At 38.9% G+C, this 17,379-nt stretch overlaps 4 protein-coding genes across 7 annotated transcripts; 3 read left to right on the top strand and 1 right to left on the bottom strand.

Moving 5' to 3' along the window:
- The first annotated feature begins 410 nt into the window (after positions 1-410).
- Positions 411-4,362, top strand: LOC103960969 (E3 ubiquitin-protein ligase RGLG2). 3 transcript variants are annotated; one of them, XM_048577800.1, is made up of 13 exons: positions 414-766; positions 902-982; positions 1,380-1,823; positions 1,932-2,016; positions 2,110-2,250; positions 2,342-2,452; positions 2,546-2,643; positions 3,010-3,089; positions 3,182-3,287; positions 3,397-3,524; positions 3,621-3,846; positions 3,935-3,991; positions 4,085-4,362. In XM_048577800.1, exons 3-13 carry the CDS (start codon positions 1,485-1,487, stop codon positions 4,163-4,165), a joined length of 1,452 nt encoding a protein of 483 aa, XP_048433757.1. In that variant the 5' UTR covers positions 414-766; positions 902-982; positions 1,380-1,484; the 3' UTR covers positions 4,166-4,362. The 3 variants fall into 3 exon arrangements, with proteins under 3 accessions (XP_048433758.1, XP_048433757.1, XP_018506350.2); XM_048577801.1 differs by lacking the exon at positions 902-982 and having other exon boundaries at positions 411-766; positions 3,624-3,846; XM_018650834.2 differs by lacking the exon at positions 902-982 and having other exon boundaries at positions 415-766.
- Positions 4,363-8,713: 4,351 nt separating this feature from the next.
- Positions 8,714-12,592, top strand: LOC125474300 (pentatricopeptide repeat-containing protein At4g35850, mitochondrial-like). Of its 2 annotated transcripts, none has more exons than XM_048577796.1 (12): positions 8,714-8,877; positions 8,964-9,268; positions 9,368-9,433; positions 9,689-9,786; positions 9,890-10,007; positions 10,097-10,303; positions 10,700-10,776; positions 10,912-11,005; positions 11,469-11,534; positions 11,638-11,715; positions 11,832-11,933; positions 12,013-12,592. In XM_048577796.1, exons 1-12 carry the CDS (start codon positions 8,853-8,855, stop codon positions 12,142-12,144), a joined length of 1,368 nt encoding a protein of 455 aa, XP_048433753.1. In that variant the 5' UTR covers positions 8,714-8,852; the 3' UTR covers positions 12,145-12,592. The 2 variants fall into 2 exon arrangements, with proteins under 2 accessions (XP_048433753.1, XP_048433754.1); XM_048577797.1 differs by having other exon boundaries at positions 8,716-8,877; positions 12,046-12,592.
- A 135-nt stretch (positions 12,593-12,727) lies between these two features.
- On the top strand, positions 12,728-14,676 carry LOC103959703 (pre-rRNA-processing protein esf2). Its single transcript, XM_048577798.1, is given in 8 exon segments — positions 12,728-12,982; positions 13,127-13,418; positions 13,515-13,582; positions 13,700-13,750; positions 13,753-13,788; positions 13,882-14,012; positions 14,149-14,301; positions 14,427-14,676. Coding segments are annotated over 7 exon segments (693 nt in total). The 5' UTR covers positions 12,728-12,982; positions 13,127-13,182; the 3' UTR covers positions 14,445-14,676.
- A 34-nt stretch (positions 14,677-14,710) lies between these two features.
- Positions 14,711-17,000, bottom strand: LOC103959702 (ras-related protein RABB1b). The gene is made up of 6 exons (XM_048577799.1): positions 16,828-17,000; positions 16,572-16,711; positions 15,954-16,036; positions 15,302-15,506; positions 15,153-15,221; positions 14,711-14,977 (listed from the first exon to the last, which is right to left on the bottom strand). The coding sequence occupies exons 1-6, from the start codon at positions 16,871-16,873 to the stop codon at positions 14,888-14,890; spliced, it is 633 nt and encodes a 210-aa protein (XP_048433756.1). The 5' UTR covers positions 16,874-17,000; the 3' UTR covers positions 14,711-14,887.
- Positions 17,001-17,379: the final 379 nt, after the last annotated feature.

Raw genomic sequence — 17,379 nt, 5'->3', positions numbered from 1 at the left:
GTTGAAGAGAATGTGGAAGTGGAAAGTTTTTATTTTTTATTTTTATTAGAGATATATTAGGATTATATGTAGATGAGGCTTAAAAAAAAGCAAAATTTGATTATGTGAAATTACATTTCTGTTCCATATTTTTCATTCATTTTTTGTTTTAATTAGAAGGTTAAACTGATAATTTCATAAAATTTTGGTTGATAATGAGTGTTTTATTAATTAGTAGAGGTTAATAGAGATACAAGTGAATTATAAAAAAACACTTCAAATATTTTGAAACTTAAAAACATTTTCTTAAAAAATTATAAGTATCTAAAAACAAGTCATTATCATATAACACAACAAGTATTATCCTTTTTCCAGAATACAAGATGAGATTATGGAGTTTGAAGAACGTGAGGCCACAGTTTTTTCTGAGAAAAAAAAAAAAAAAAAAAAACTTTCCATCTCCGTTTTCAAAAACACCGAATCCAAAAACAGTAACAGCCATTATTGCGGTGCCCACTTCGGCGAAACTTCCAGCCCCAATTTTCCTCTGATTCCGATTTCTCAAATATTCAGTTTTTCAAAAGAGAACTCAGAAAAAGCTTCCCCACTTTCTTCTAAAAGAAAAAGAGCTTCCCCCACTTTCTAATCATATTTTTATAATCGATTAATTAGATCCACCAACCCATTAATCTACTAATTAAACCTAACTCAGTCTCCCTCTCCCTCTCATCGCTGCAAGTCGTCCATTGGCGGCTGCTCGCCATGTTTCAGAGCCCTCCTTCCTCAGGTACGTACGATCGAGATCGAGATCTCTTAGTCCGTTCGACAGTGTCGCTCTGATTTTCCTGAGGTCGTTTCAGTATTTTTTCTTTTCTTGTTCTCTGCATTTTACATGTGATTTTTGATTTGGGAATTTTATTAGTTTTGGTGGGTACGCCATCAAAATCTTACCTGTTTGTGGCTTGCGGTGGAAGCGACACTTGGCGCGTAATTTTCGGCAAAGGTAGAAAACTTAGCAGAACAGGGGGTTTATTTTAAGTCGGCGGTGAATACAATTTTGTAATGGTATGAACGAGTCGTGTCCAACTTTGTGTCCTTGAGCCTTCCAAATCACCCTTCAAATTTGCGAAACTGAATACGAACTTTCTTTAGAGACTTCCACCAATCCTCACCTGTTCCGAACTCTGTTTTCGAGTCCTCACATATATATATATATATATATATATATATGCGCCCACCAGTATTGAATTCATAGTTTTCGCTTTCTGGGTTTTGTTTTGGCTGCGGAGGGTGTATTTTGAATTCAAAGCTTTCGTTTTCTGGGTTTTTTGGCTGCTTTTTAGGTGCGGATTTGAGTTCATAGTTTCTGCGTTCTGGGTTTTGTTTTGGCTGCTTTGTAGGTGCGGATTTCGACTCGTTCGGTTGATTTTTGTGGGCTGCATTCGGAAGGGAAAAGGGAAACAGGATTCCTTTTAGATTTTGGGAATTTATTCTGAGTTGGGTTAATGGGTGGGAGAAGTTCAAAAGAGGGGAGCTATAGGCCGGATTCGTCTACTCGTTGGAGTTCTGCGTGGGACGGCTATACGGATGATCAACCAACATATTCTGAATCGTCATACGCTCAACCATCATATGGTCAAGAAAGTAGCCATCCACCACCACCCCAGGAATCCTATCAAATAGCACAGCCTTACTATGCCCCCGAGTACGCTGCTCCTGCAGTGCCTCGGCCGGCTGCTCCTGCAGCCCCTCGGCCGGCTGCTCCTGCAGCCCATCGGCCTCAGGAGAAGAAGTTCGATAGGAGATATTCTAGAATTGCTGATAATTACAATTCCCTGGAGGAGGTAAGATTAGCGCGGCGGTATCTTCTGCAAGCTTCCCTGTTTTTGGGTTAAAGTTTTGTTAACTGCCTGCGATGGTTAATTATGTTGACCAACTTTACTTGTTTTCAGGTGACGGAGGCTCTTGCGCGTGCTGGTCTCGAGTCTTCGAATCTTATCGTCGGTATTGATTTCACAAAGAGCAATGAATGGACAGGTCAAGCTCATTAGTATCTTATCTCATGTAACAATATAGTGTAATCTGTGTATGTGTTGCTGTGGAAGATACTGAAATTGGTTGTGTGAGTAGGTTCGAGGTCATTTAACCGAAAAAGCTTGCATCACATTGGGAATGTGCCAAATCCCTATGAACATGCGATATCCATAATTGGAAAAACCTTGGCTGTTTTTGATGAGGATAACCTAATTCCCTGTTTCGGCTTTGGTGATGGTAAGGTTTTATTTATGTATTGTCGATTTGTTTGTCTAAGGGTTTGTTCTTTCAAACCTGGGATAATAATCGTCACTTTGTTACTTTGCAGCGTCAACCCATGATCAAGATGTCTTTAGTTTCTATGATGATAGATATTGCAATGGTTTTGAGGAAGTATTGACTCGCTACAGGGAAATTGTTCCTAAGCTACGGCTTGCAGGTTTGACTGATGCTTCCTATATATACTTGTTTCTTGACATGGTCATGGTATCAGCTAACCAGTCGTCTTACATTATCTCATTATGTTTGGCAGGACCGACTTCATTTGCACCTGTAATTGAACAGGCCATGACTATTGTTGAGGAGAGTCGCGGCCAGTACCATGTACTGTTGATTATTGCAGATGGCCAGGTATCTTGCTTTAATCTTGTTTTATTTAGTAGAGTATACGCTGGCCGTTCTATAATCTTGTTTTATCTATGAAGGAAATTCCTGCCTTTTCTTATGGGAATTGTCTGTTTGGTTTTAAAGTCTATCCCAGTTCAGGATATCCGCTTGCGGATATCTGAGTGGTGCCTGCCCTATCTCCTTCTTAAGTTGTGTGATAAGTTAGGTTCTTGGATAGTCCATAGGCGTAATCTTGTATGATAGCTATTCTTAACGAGCTCTGCTGATTCTTGCTCTCCTGTTTTATGATGGTTGCAAGTGGTAATGTTGTATTGTAATCACAAGTTTTCCCAATATTTTTTTCTGACATAATGTGATTTTTTGCCTTAGGTAACTAGAAGTGTTGATACTGAACATGGCAGGCTGAGCCCTCAGGAGCAGAACACAGTTAATGCCATTGTTGCAGCAAGGTGAGTGTGGTAGTTTTTTTTTTTTTTTCCTAACCATGCGTCGTCGTTTTTTTACCAACCGTTATTTATCTTGTACACTTATTTTATCACAGCAAGCTCCCTCTATCAATTATATTAGTTGGTGTTGGAGATGGGCCCTGGGACATGATGAAAGAATTTGATGACAATATTCCTACTCGGGCATTTGATAATTTCCAAGTAAGTTCTCAGCATTTTAATACGAGTTTCTTTATGTTACTCATGATCGCTCGTTTATGATTATTGGAAAGTACATAACTGGAAAGCAAATTTTTGTTGTTGTTTGTAGTTCGTGAATTTTACGCAAATTATGTCAAAGAACGTGCCACCATCAAGAAAGGAGACGGAATTTGCTCTAGCAGCCTTGATGGAAATTCCTTCTCAGTATAAAGCGACATTAGAACTTAGTATACTGGGGTAACAATGCTGTCCATATTTCTCATCTCTAAAAGCTTTTTGAATACCACTGTGTACTTAATGTTAATACACAATTCTGTTCTTGAAAATGGGCAGCAGTCGGAAGGGCAATATTCCTGAGAGGGTTCCTCTTCCCCCACCAGTGTATGGTGCGTCATCTTTCAGCAGCTCAAAACCTTCCCGTGGTACCAGTTTCAGTACACCATCTTTCACGAAACCTTCTCAAACTACCAGTTATGAGCGTAGTGTTCCCCCTTATTATGGAGACAGCAGTTCCGTCGGTACAGCTCCATCTGCTCCCAGTTCTACCTATGATAATCAGGTATGCGAACTTCTCAGCAGCCACCTTTAAACCTGTTTTGATGCGTTTGTAGCACTCGTGGGTTAACCTTTTATATGGTGTTGAACAGGTTTGCCCCATTTGCCTTACGAATCCAAAAGACATGGCCTTTGGTTGCGGGCATCAGGTACATTTTTGAGTTATAGTTTCAAGATGAGTTGAGACGATCATATTGTTAGCACCGTGTTCTTACTTCTCAGTGTTTATGTTTCCGGCGCAGACATGTTGCGACTGTGGACAGAATCTTCAAACGTGCCCAATATGCAGAACGGCAATCCAAACCCGGATAAAACTGTATTAAGGACGACCCTCTTTCGTGCCAGAGTGCTGACATTGTTTGTATTGGGTTTTTTATTTTATTTTATTTTTATATTTTTAATCACATTCTTTGTAGTCCATTGCTTTGGATGATCAGCATATGATGATAATGATCCGAGTGTCTGGTATTTTTTTGGGTTGTTTAAAAAGAAAAAGAAATGAAGTGCTGCCCTTTGTACATATTTGTAATTTCATTGTTGCTTTTGCTTTATAGATGCCGATCCAGTGGTCCTCTTCTTTTCTTTCTTTGGGGTAAAGTAGGAATTCAGATCCTCTTCGGATTTCATAGTCTCGTTAGACCGAGAAATCGGACGGTTCTAAAGAGGCAGAGAGATTTTGACCCTCGAGGTGAATCAGTAAAATTGACTAATGTGATCGTAAGATTTGCAATAAGTTTAAATCTGGCGGTTCCGAACACAGAAATACAGTAAGGATCTCGATTCCTAAAATAGGAGATGGTGGTCTGCTATTTCTAGGGAGGTTGACTTCTTGTGGATGGTGGTCCCATCGTCCAAGTGATTAGATGATTGCTTATTGAAAGGGATCCTCTCCGGATCCCTTTCCATTGCTTATGGCAAAAGCTTAAGCAAAAGTTCAAATAATTGAGCATGGCTTGCTTTCAAAGCTTCATGTGTCGATTGGATGTAATTAGGGAGATAAACCTTGGGAAAGTTGCATTGGTCTAATGTCGGGTTGAGTAGGACTAAAATATAGGCTCGTTCGGCATCTTTATCTAAATTTTTAGGTTAGAAGTACAAGCTTATTGGGTATCTCTACCTAAAGTTTTTGTTAAAGATTTTTGGTCGCTGTTATAAGTCAAAATTTATTTGTTCGCAATTAACAATTTTGATCACTTTCCTCAACGTGCAATTAAAAAATATTAACCTCCAGTAAAATAACGGTCAAATTGGCTAAATTAAAGTACAATGATTTAAATACATTTTGACCTCTAACACACTGACAAACAAAATTCTTAACATTAAAATTTTATCATTATTAGGTCCACGAAATCGGCATGGGTAGTACAAATTGTTTTAAACATGGGGTCACAGGGTATATGACTCAAAATCTTGCCCTAGTTCTCGATGTCTAGTCTAGTTTTATCCAGATCGACTTACTAAACGAAGCCTTAAGAATTTATACAATTATTTGAGGCAATTTTATTACTTTTTCATAAAAAGAAAAGGGAAAAAATTAATAATGTTGGTAGTAGACACGTATGACTTAGTTGTGGAATCAAGGGATTCATGTGTTGTGTGTGGTCATTTTCTTTCTCCATCGGTGTTGGATTGAAGCTTGAAAGAGTGGAGAGGTGTCACGTTTCTTTTCACTCGATTCTTCAAATCGGTGACAAGCGTGTTAAAGTTGGATGTCTTTATCTCTATATCAATATGTTGTTTTTGTCTAAAAGAGTGTGATGCATCATGCATGGTGTTTTCTGTACTATTAATTTATGTGTTATAATTTTACAATAAAATGGACGACATATTAGTTATGTCATCTATTAGAGTACAACAATGATCATTCTAAGAACGTAGTTTATGAGCGGAGTCGGTTTTTCGGCACGGAATTCTTCGAACATGTAGAATGTGTGATCTTAGATCGAGGTTTGGTGAACTAACTGGTTGCTCCTCTAGTTGAAGTACTAAGCTTTTTCGTTGCCTAGTTTTACACCTTCTGAATATCCCCAAAGGAAATTTTGTTATGCTTAACATATGTTATAATTCGAAAGCAAATTAGTAACAGTACATATCTTCAACTAAACTCAATATTCCAGGGTGACAATGCTAGCCTATTAATTTCATGCATGACTTGTTAACCTAACATGAAGTACATGAAAATAATAGGTTTTGTGTAACGAGTCAATTTGTTATCGGGTCGTCCATTAACAAGTCATATCGTTATTGGGTCATTTGTTAAGAACCTGATAAGATATCGCTTTCTAGATCTAGACATTAGGCATAATAATTTTTTGCATGACTCATTAACTCAACATGAAACGGCATGACCCATTAACAAATCAAGTCACTATTAGAGCATATGTTAAGAAACAGTTAAGATAATAAATATGATATGACACAACACGACTTATTAAGATAACAAATATAACATAATACGACATAAACACGATAGACACGACCTGTTTGTCAGGCCGAATACATGAAACGGTTGATATTGGCTAAAGCATTAACTTCACCTCACCACCTCATCTGCTTTGCTTGTTTGCTACAAGAAAATTACTGACCCACCTTGTTTGTTTCATTGAATGCACTTCCTCGAACCACATATTTCCTTGTCCATCACATTATTAACCAACCCTAACCCAACGAAAATAAAACCCAACTACTCAACCCAAACACCATTATCTCATATCCCTCACAGTTTCCATCCAACTCCAAACAACATTTGAAGTTATCTCCAATGACCTCTTCTTCCTCCAGGCTCCCTGCATACCAAAGACTCACACACGACGAGGATCTCGATGATGACGAGTTCGATTTCGAAAAGAACAGAGTGGTGGTGAGGTCAAGGGCAAACAATTCTACTACTAGTTGGTGCAGGTTTAGACCGTTCAGAAGGGTTCACTTTCGGAGGAGATCGTTCAAGCTCAGAGTTCCGAGCCTGAGGAGGTTGTTGTTCTTGAGGAGGAGGGTGAAGGTGATTTCTGCTCTGTGTGCAAAGGTGGTGAGGAGGTTCAAGGAAGGGCAGTCGCACTTTGGTGATCTCTTTGCTGGCAACTATTTGTTCTTGCAGGTCAACCCTTCCTCGTTGAAGGCCCTTCACAACAAGGGCACTACGACTCAGCATTCCCTTCAGTTCAGCAAACCCTATGCCCTCCCAAGCAAAAACATTGCTTAATCCATTCGGTCATACGCCCCTCAAGGCCGACAATGGCACCACATATGCCCTCTCAGGGTCGGCGATGACACCACCTGCATCCTTTCAGGACCGATAATGGCACCACCTGCATCTCCTCAGGACCGGCTTTATTTTTAATGTTAACGAGTTTTCTAGCTTTTTTTGTTCACAAATATCGCTTGTATTTTATGTGTAATGCTCATAAGCACATAATAATATAATAATATAATAGTATAATAATATAATCAAATTCGTATGTATTATGCAAATTTGAGTTATGCTAATTAATTAAGACAGTGCACTACTAAATTAAAGAGTGTGATCGATCATTTACGCTTATTTAAGGTTGAATCTTGCCCAAGAAATTTACAATATCGCTTCTGATCACTTTGATCTTACTTTCCCCAGTCACCACACCCAACTCATAAATTTTCCATAAACTAATTATTAACAATAAAATATAAAGATTATTATATAAAAATTTTGGGCCGTACCAAGTGTCATAATACAAATTGTTGGATACTTGAAAAACATTATAACCACTAATATTATGATATTTGGTGCATCGAGCTGTATTCCCAATACGGACAAAACGGGACATTGGCACGTTGCAATTTACAATTGGGACTTAATCACAAACAACAACTCAATTAAATGAATGGAAATAACTGGTAACATGCTTTTGACCAAACAGAAATAAATATGAAAGGGAGTTGGCAGCTGGGAGTTGCAAGTCACATATAAATATTATCCTTTGCCATCACTTATCAGTGTAGGCCCCTAGGGTTATCAGTAATGACGATGTTCAACTTAATCCATCAATTCATAAACGTATCAAATCTCCAAAAACGAAACAATTCTATCATAATCTCACATCAGTTAATTGTGCAATATCAGGATTAAGATCATAGCTTCGTTGGCTGAGACGTGATATGACTAATTAGATATGTTTTATATTATTTAGAGGTTTGCTGAGTTATTTGGTCCGTAGAGTATATTCGTTCATTTGCATCAAGTTCGAATCTCATATTACTAACAATTGTTTTTGTCAAAGTTAAACCATATGTTTAGTGAATTAACATACTCAGAGTAGACTTAATTTGGACAATGTTTTAACATGAAGTGACTTAATTACAAGTTTCTTTATATAGAAGCAATGGAATCAATAGGAGTGGACTGAGTTGAAATTCTCTTTGGATTTCATTGTCTAGAGTCTAAGAATCAGAAACACTCAAATTGAATCCGACTATCTCTGTTAGCTCATTTCACTCGCCTACCTCAGACAAACCAAATGCCCTAATCTCTTTCTCTTGAACCATTTGAATTTCTAGGTTCTTAAACTACGGACAGTGAAGTCCAGAAAAAATAAATCTAGATCAAAATAAACTAATGGTTTGGTTTTGAAATCCGATCCGAATTGGAAGTCTTGGTATGCAAACTAAGTGGTCAGTGCCTGATCAAATCATTACCGACGGTATTAAGCTCGAAACCGAATCAAAAACCCTAATCTTGTGGGGTCCTCAGCCACCAAATGGACCTCTTGATCAGTGTTTGGGCTTCATAGACCACGACAATATTACAGGCTTTAATACATGGGCCCATTTAAATGTAGTCCTTAAAAAGCCCACATGGTAAAATCGCATGAAAACGGTGCGTTTCATCTGTTCAAGCCAGCGAACGAGAGAAACGCAGGCAAAAACGAAGGAAGCAGAAAGGAAAGAGGGTTTGGGAGAGTTTTGGGGGTTTAGAAACAGATAAACTCGCCACTCTCACTCACTGAGTCGCACAGCGAGTCAACCACAGAGCAAACCATGAGAATCCTCCAATCCATTACTGGTAATCCAAAGCTTCAGAGCTCTGATTTTCCATTAATTTTTGAAATTTTGGGGACAAAATGTTTATGCTGAATCATGCCGCTGCAGGTCAGTGTCGGCCGGCGCTGCGAGCTCTGGGACGGCGGTACTTTGCGGCGGCGGCGACGACGGAGGAATACGCGAAGAGGAACTACGCCAACAACGTGTCGGAGTACAACAGCGTGTTCAATTCCCTCACTGCTCAGAGGAAGCATTTCCTGCTGAGGGATGCGTATGAGGATATGATGCTCGACGGCGTCCAGCCTGACCAGGACAGCTTCCGGTCGCTCATACTGGGCACCCTCAAAGGCTCGAGCTTGCAGGACGCTTTCTTCTTCGCTGACCAGATGAAATCCATGGGCTTGGCCCCTGATGTATGTCATTTGTTTAAATTTGTATCGGCATTTTTGTTTCGTTATTTCGGAAAATGCGAGTGTGTGTGTGTGGGTGTTGAATCGATTGCGTTGTTGTAGGTTAATATGTACAACATATTGATCACATTGTGTGGGAAGTGCAAGCACTCTGATCAAGCGATTCAGGTGCGGGTTTTTACTGCCACTTGTAAGATTCCTTCTATATTGTACAATGTACATGGATGTATAGTATACATTGCATTTTAAGCGGATACCGGCTGAATTCTGTTGGATTGTTCACCGAACATCTGGCTGTTAAACATAGCAAATGTATGCCGTAAAGTGATGTACTCTAGGTTTTTTGCTGTTTATAGCCCAGTCCAATCATTAACAAGGGAATGTGGGTATGTCACTATGTCTTGATGTGATACATTTTAACAGATTTTGGAAGACATGAAGAACTATGAAGTGTCACCCAAGGTACAGACCTACATGTGTCTGCTCAATGCGTGCGCAGCTACTGGCCGATTAGATCGAGTGTATGTTTCTTCTTTATGCTCTGGTTTTCTGTGCTTGTTTCGTTATTCCAAATGTTGATTTTGTACCTCATGCGGTTAATTCTGCGTTACATTGTTGATGCAGGTATGCAATTGTCCGTGACATGACTGCTGCTGGTCTTGGGCTAAACAGGTTCTGCTACGCTGGACTTGTAACTGCACTTAGGAACAAAACCCCTTTACCAGATGATTTCGGCACCAAAGTAATTATTTAATCGTTTTCTCCTCTGGTTTGAAGTAAGCTTTTATTTTGTTTCTGTTCAAAGCTCTTATATTCTCCATTTGCACTAAGATTATAGAGTTTGTTGAGCGATCAAAAGAGTGGTCATCCGTTGAAGGATCAAGTATGACTGCTGAAAATGTGATGATGGGTGTGACGGAAGAAGAGTTGTATAATATGCCAACTGCTGAATATTCTCATAGGGGTGGGTTTCTGAATAGGCAACTAACCGTTTATCATGCTGCGTTCCATGCTTGCGCAGACCTCAGGAATGTAGAGGTAATGTCTCACATCTCTATTATCTCATCTCAACGCCACTAAACAAACCATTGTATCTTGTTTGCTTGCAGGGTCTTTTTCTTGGTTTGTTGATATTGTACTTTCAATCTTTTGTTATTGGGCAATATCCATATCTACCTAACAATTTACCACTCTATGCATGGATGTGGCACTACATGGTTCATAAGTTTTATGACCATGAGAGGCTGTCATGATTCATACTCCCTACCATTATTTAGTTTTTTCTTTCATTATGTTATGAATCAAACTATGAAGAAATGCTGTATGGTTTGAACAATACAACCATAAATTAAGTTGCCTAATAAGATTCCCTTCCCTTTTCCCTTTGCCATAAAAGTTTGATTCTTATGTCTTCACGTCTGTTAATTATGCTAGGTGATGGAAACTCTTCAGGAGATGCTAGCGAAGGAAGGAAAAAGTCCCGATCTGTTTATTGTGTTGCAAATAATGAGGTTAAGTAACCTTTTATTACAAAATTTTATTAAATGCACTACATGTTAAGATGGTATTGTCTTGCTTGTGCGTTAATGTAACCTCAATTCGTTCTGTTGTGTCCGTTTGTCTTCACTGCTAATTTTTTTATTCAGGTGTTATCTACACTCAGGGGACATTGACCATGGTGTTCAAACTTTTGAAGACTATATGAAGTCAGGAAAGCCTCCTGTAGTAGAACTATATACGGTGAGTTAGGCAACAAACACAATTCTTTTGTCATGAAACATCACTTTCTTTTCATATATGGACACTGGTCCTTTGATTATCTGTTGTGGAAAAAACTCAAAAGTGAGAATAATGTTCTTGGTTTAAGAGAATCTGATTTATTGCTTCATTGACTAGCTTACTTAGAAACCATTTTTATCAGTTTTTCTCATGTTTTTGTTTAAAATCCAAAACATAATTGTGCCAGGAACAAGTATAATTGGTTCAGTTTGTCCTATTTAATATGTAACGTTGAAATATGTGGCTGGCTAGTTGTTTGTTCTTAATCTTTTCTTATTATAACGTATTGTATCCTGATGCTTTGTTTTAGCATCTCTGCCAAACAAAACGATAATATTTTTTTTTTTTTTTTCACTTAATGTGTTATTAGTCTTTTTATCATTCAGATGCATACCCTAATTTACGCTGAACTATGTTTCTGTAGACGCTTGTGGAGGGAGCCATGATTGGATATACTCCCAAGGGAATGAAAATTGCCGAAGAAACACTGGTATGGTTGTTCTATTGTAGCTTCTAATTCTTAAATCAAGTTTTTGATATTTCAAATCACGGCCTTAGTCAAAATCATTTTAAGGTTTCATGTTCCAATGCAGGTGAATATGAATTCCCGGAGCTTCTTCTTAAGTCCAAAAATGGGGAGTGATCTTCTCCTTCAAGCTGCTGGTGACGAGGTGCGCAACTTAAAGAGTTATCACGAGTTGCCATATTGCTTCACCTGTCCTGGGTCTATGCATTTTGTATTAGTTTCGATTGTCTTACTATAAATATTTTGTGCTCTTTTTTGCAGACTGGAGGTTATAGTGTTGCCAACTTTATCTGGGACCTGATGGAAGCGCGTAAAATAGTTCCTCAATTCCTTTCGGTGGAAGCATATTACAAGGGATTAAAAGTGAGTCTCTGGCCTTACGATGTATTAATATAAGTCCTAATAATCGGACTCAGTGCGTCATCTTTGTGGTTTTTGACAGTTGTTTCCTTCATTTCTGTGTCTGAAATGGCAGAAACGTGAGATTCCTGAAGATGATCCACGACTGCAACATGTTACGAGGACATACAATGACCTTCGCGCCAGAAGGGGCCCTGGACAAGCTATTAGATAAACAATGACGAAAGTTGCTCCGAGGAGGAGCTATTTCATGGACTTCTACTTGTAGTGACATTATTGCTGCTTCAAAGGAAATGAGACATCGTTTTATCCTGGTATCGGAGGCTTGGGATACCATACGGCATACGCTGGGTTACATCGGGCATATATTTTTGAAGTTTGTTTACCAAAACGGTGATCTAAGTTTAGTTGTTAATTTTTTCTGGATGCGTTAAGGATGTGAATAACGAATGTTTTTTTCTTCCTGCAAGTTTACTTATTGCCCGTGAATGGGAAATTGACTAGTAATAATTGAGCTGAAAACTCATTTAGCACTAGAATTTAAAGGTATTCCCAGTTTAGATTTATTCCTCTTTACTTGTAAATCGGAATTATCAAGTTCGATTTTCATAACTGACGAATTTGATGTCAAATTATTATGATTAACTTATTTTGTGTCTTAACTCAATTCTCTTACCCTAAAAACGACAAATTTGAGCTATTTGCTGGAGCGGCGACCATGTAGTGATATATGTTACAACACATGTATCCGTGTGTTAATATTATCTGCACTTTAACTTCGTAATATATTAACACGTGAATTACTAGTATCACTAAGTAACATTCTTTTTAGGAAGCAAACAATTTCATCCCTTGAGCAAAGCCCGAACCTTATATTTTGGGCTCCTTGAGCAAAGCCTGAACCTAATGTTTGAGCAGCAGAAAAAAGCCCATCAAATATAGAGAGAAGCGAAACGGTGCGTGTAAGCCATCTTTGTAGGAACACAGTGTGAGACTCACCGAGCAGCAGAGCAAGAGCTCCACCGCCGTCGAACCGCCGCACTCTGCTTCTGGTAATCTATGAACCCTAATTCCATAACTCAATAATCACAGATATTTAACCTTCATTTTTAATACATAATTATTAATCCAGAAAATCTCAGTTCAATATCTTCTGATTTTCTTATTAATTTTCCATGTTTTGGGTTTTTTTTCAGCTTTGAATTCAGCGTTTTAGGGTTTAAGGGAATAGAATTGGGGCTGGAGATTGGGAATGGAAATCGAGAGAAAGAAGAAAAGGAAGAAATCGACGAAGGAAGGTGGGAAGGATGAGAAGCAGCGAGGGGTTTGCTATTTGGGTCGGATTCCGCCACGCAATGATCCGTCGACGCTTCGTCAGATGCTCTCTCAGCACGGAGAGATACAGAGGCTTTATCTTGCACCTCAAGATTCTTCCGGTCATGTTCAAATCAAAGCTGGTAAATTTCAGAGGCAAAATTTTTCAGAAGGGTATGTCTTAAAAAGCATTAAATCGTTAATCTTTATCGAAAGAGTTTGGTTTTCCGGAAGGGTATGTCGGAAAATCGCTAATTATCGCAAATGCAGGTGGGTTGAATTTTCTGACAAAAGGGTTGCTAAGAGAGTTGCTAATATGTTAAATGGTGAACAGATAGGTAATCATGTGAAGTTAAAAGTATTTTGCTTACAGGATTTTACTTGTTGCAGCTTGATTATACGGATGCTTTCTTCGATACAAAATTTATACCGCCTGCTTGTTCGGTTGTGTTTAGGTGGGAAGAAGAGGTCGTCTTTCTACTATGATCTTTGGAATATCAAGTACTTGAGAAATTCAAGTGGGATAATCTTACCGAAGAGATTGGTGCAGACTCTTAACGATTGGGTTGTTGTTGCTTCTTGTCATTGTGCTTCATTATTGTTACTTTTTTCTTGATTCATTAATGTTTGGTTGCAGCTTACAAGAAAGCCACCCGGGAGCAAAAACTAGCTTTAGAAATCTCTGCTGCTAAGAAGGAGCGTGATTTCTATCTCACTAAAGTTGAGAAGTCCCGTGCTTTGAATGCCATAGATGAAAGATTGAAGAAGGTAGTTTTCGTGTATTCTATGAAGAGTGTTCACTTGACAGAAAAAGTAGGCGAGGAAAATGTTTTAGTGCAGCTGTCTCGAATTTCTATTGACGTCGTTTTGCCCTTTACAGAACCTGTTTCATCTTCTCTAACAGAGGCAAAGGGTCGAAGAAGATTCAGGTAGCAATCCGGATCTCTCTGATAGCCAGCCAGAACATCAGGTAATTCGCCGGTTCCGACAGAAGAAACCTGTTGCAAATAATGCTGCAAAAACCAAACCTCGGCTTTCTGGAGATGTACTATCAGCGGTAAGCATCGTTTTATTGGTTGGCTACCGTGTGTTATTTCTTGATCCGTTATTTACTCCCTGCTGTTGCCCGTATAAGTTATCTGTTGGTTGACTACTGTATGTTATTTCGCGATCCGTTTGCAGGTATTTGGTGGTTCTTAGTGCTCAAAATTCTCATGGATTGGCATACCTCAACCGGAAGAGCTGTAAAGGCGCAGGACATCATTTGGAGTTGAATCTTGTGTCTGTGCTTTGAGTTGTATTGTTCCAGTTTTCAGTGATTAGGGCAAACTGCCATCTCCATTTGGTTTCGATCGGATCACAAGATCGCGTCATAGAAACCGTGCGAAAAATACTTGTATCTGTATTTACTTATCTGATTCATTACTTTTCAGTTGAGCTTTGTTAACTGGTCAAACAAATCACACTGTTGAGAAATATTTCAGCATTTAAAACGGCGAAACCGAAAAGAAAATGAAAACTATCCAAGAACTCTATACATTCAATGTTTTTCACAAAGTAGCAGCATCACAGTTGAGAGAGTATGTCCAAAGCACTGATGAATTGCACAAACGGAGTGAATACAGAGTCTATTTCTGTTCTAATCAGCTGCAACATCCGCCTCTCTGAGCAACCGTTCCGCCCGAGCCTGATTGACCCTGGGGCCGGCCATATCCAACCTTGATGCCGGATGACTGCAAATATCACAAAAACATTCATTTTCATTCTTCAGATAGAAGCTACAAGGCCGAAGTTTATACGATCGGATAATCCGGTAAGCTAGTTATGGTTAACGAGATCACGTAATGCAAGCAGACTCAAAAGGAAAGTTATGCTACCGTTTCCCACAATAAATGACTCGACATTTACCTCATTAGATACATCGAATACGCCTTCCTGAATATTCTGAAGAATCTTTGCAGCAGTCTTTATGAAGGCCTGAACAGTATGTTACTCAATGAGTTTAAACATTGTAAATTGAAATAGAGTACGGGTTTGAACTGGTTGAGTTACATCACCTCCTCGACGTTTTGTGCTGTCCTTGCAGATGCCTCCAAGAATAAAAGCCCATTCTCCTTTGCAAATTGCTCTCCTTCCTCTTTGCTGACAGCTCTTCGGTGCGACAGATCACACTTGTTCCCTATGAGCATGATCGTCATGTTAGGATTTGCATGTTGCCGGGCATCCTCCAGCCAGCTCGAAAGATGATTAAATGTCTCCCTCCTGGGAAACAAAACAACTTTAATCACTTCCTATCTCTGGTTGAATTGGGGAAAACAGACATGCCTCAGTAGGGCTCCGTTAATCAGAACCGGATACAACGGCTATAAAAATGCCACTCCCTTCCATAAAAAGGAGGAATACTGGGGCCAAAAGAGCATTTAAAAGGATTTGTCAATTGGAAAAACTTGCAAATATATACCACAAGACGTGTACAGTAGCCCCTTTTTAATTTTCGCAACATGAAGCCTAAAATAAACTGAAAACCGCGGAGATTTACGCAGAATGTTAAATAGAGAAAGATGCAATGCAACATATTAGGCATATATCTCAGAAGAATCGTAAGTTCAGTATGTGATTCATATGCATCTCTGACGTAATATCCACTAGGACCAGACACACACAGAGCTACACAAAGTTGTAAAACAGACAAAACGCACACCCACCCACCTGGTTACGTCATAGACCAGAAGCGCTCCAGCTGCTCCTCTGTAGTAAGACCTAGTGATCGATCTGAAAGATTCTTGCCCAGCCTGAAATGCAAAACCGAGGATCCTTTGCTTAAGAAGTTAAGAATATTCACAGTACTCCTAAGAAACAGCAGAATTAAATACGTAAGGCGCAACTTCTCGAACACGTCTTAGCAAATACAATTTCATAAGAGACTAAAACCAACACAATGCGCAAAAGAAAACTAAATACCAATAGCATACATAAATAATCAGCCTTATCCCTACCCAACAAGCCACAAACAACAACAACAACAACCAATCTTTATCCCACTAAGTGGGGTTGGCCGTATGAATCCTTGAACGTTCGGTTTTGCACCATGTCTACCGTTAGCAGTAAGAAGATGAAACTTTTTCATCATTGCAAACCCGAATAAGACCGGGCCAATCGAAAATTCTAAAACTTCGATACGTTGTCGTCAAGTTACAGGCACATACAAGTAAAATCTACAGAACGGCAAATTCAGATTGGTACAAAACCATAAACCCAATTCACCACGAAAATTCTATTTTCTCAGTAGCCAAACAGAAAACAAGAAGGGAAGTACATGTAACTTACGGTGTCCCAAATCTGGAGCTTGATAGGACGACCATCGATGGTGACCATTCGAGCTCCGAACTCGACACCGATGGTAAGATCATGCACAGGCTGGAACCTCTTATCCGTGAATTGCAACAGCAAGCAAGATTTTCCGACACCTACAAATCCAAACCAAAAACCCAAAACCCAATTGCTTTTAAACCTCAATTCTCAAACCAAACAAACAAAAAAAATCAACAAAAATCAGAAAGCTATGGATTGGAGGAACTGAGACCTGTGTCGCCGATGATGATGTACTTGAAGAGGTAGTCGTAAGACATGGTTCAGTGCGACGTCGTATCGGAGGGAGAACGGGGAAGAAGGAGGGGACAGTTCTCTTCTCCTTCGCTGTCTTTGCCTTTTTGCTGGTTCTGTATTTTCTGGTTTTTGCCCGCCTGATTACTGTTTTGTTCTCTTCTCTATTATTATTTTTATTTGTTATTTATTATTTTTATTAATTAAGTTTCTACTAAATCACCGACATCTGGAGTCGTAAGAATTTGGATATACCTCAAATGACTAGATTCTTAATTAATAAGTTGACTTATTGTAGTATTCTTCAGTCCGACTAGATCGTATTCATCGTATTCGTGTTGCTTTTGTGTCATACTAATTATTCGTATCAAACTTGTTATCTTAACAATTTCTTACCAGTTGATGTTATAATGACCTGATTCTTAAATTGCAACGGTCATGCAAGAAATTATCGTACCTAATATCTAACTCTGGCAAATGATATATTACTAGGTTGTTAACAAATAACTCGATAACCACATAACCCATTAGC

The sequence above is a fragment of a genome, unplaced genomic scaffold (genome assembly GCF_019419815.1).
Source record: "Pyrus x bretschneideri cultivar Hongxiangsu unplaced genomic scaffold, Pyrus_bretschneideri_v1 Contig12, whole genome shotgun sequence".
NCBI classification, from domain to species: domain Eukaryota; kingdom Viridiplantae; phylum Streptophyta; class Magnoliopsida; order Rosales; family Rosaceae; genus Pyrus; species Pyrus x bretschneideri.
Note: the sequence above shows the minus strand (reverse complement) of the source record. Positions and strands in the feature narration are given on the sequence as shown.

Excerpts from the sequence above, each read along its gene's own strand:
- LOC103959702 (XM_048577799.1), bottom strand. The coding sequence starts at position 16,873 with ATGTCTTACGACTACCTCTTCAAGTACATCATCATCGGCGACACAG. Across the intron at positions 16,712-16,827 it reads CATCATCATCGGCGACACAG|GTGTCGGAAAATCTTGCTTG; the intron begins GTCTCAGTTCCT and ends TTGGATTTGTAG. Across the intron at positions 15,507-15,953 it reads CTGGTCTATGACGTAACCAG|GAGGGAGACATTTAATCATC; the intron begins GTGGGTGGGTGT and ends TTTGTTTCCCAG.
- LOC125474300 (XM_048577796.1), top strand. The coding sequence starts at position 8,853 with ATGAGAATCCTCCAATCCATTACTG. Across the intron at positions 10,304-10,699 it reads CAGACCTCAGGAATGTAGAG|GTGATGGAAACTCTTCAGGA; the intron begins GTAATGTCTCAC and ends TAATTATGCTAG. Across the intron at positions 11,716-11,831 it reads TTCAAGCTGCTGGTGACGAG|ACTGGAGGTTATAGTGTTGC; the intron begins GTGCGCAACTTA and ends TCTTTTTTGCAG.
- LOC103960969 (XM_048577800.1), top strand. The coding sequence starts at position 1,485 with ATGGGTGGGAGAAGTTCAAAAGAGGGGAGCTATAGGCCGGATTCGTCT. Across the intron at positions 2,017-2,109 it reads AAAGAGCAATGAATGGACAG|GTTCGAGGTCATTTAACCGA; the intron begins GTCAAGCTCATT and ends TTGTGTGAGTAG. Across the intron at positions 2,644-3,009 it reads TGATTATTGCAGATGGCCAG|GTAACTAGAAGTGTTGATAC; the intron begins GTATCTTGCTTT and ends TTTTTGCCTTAG.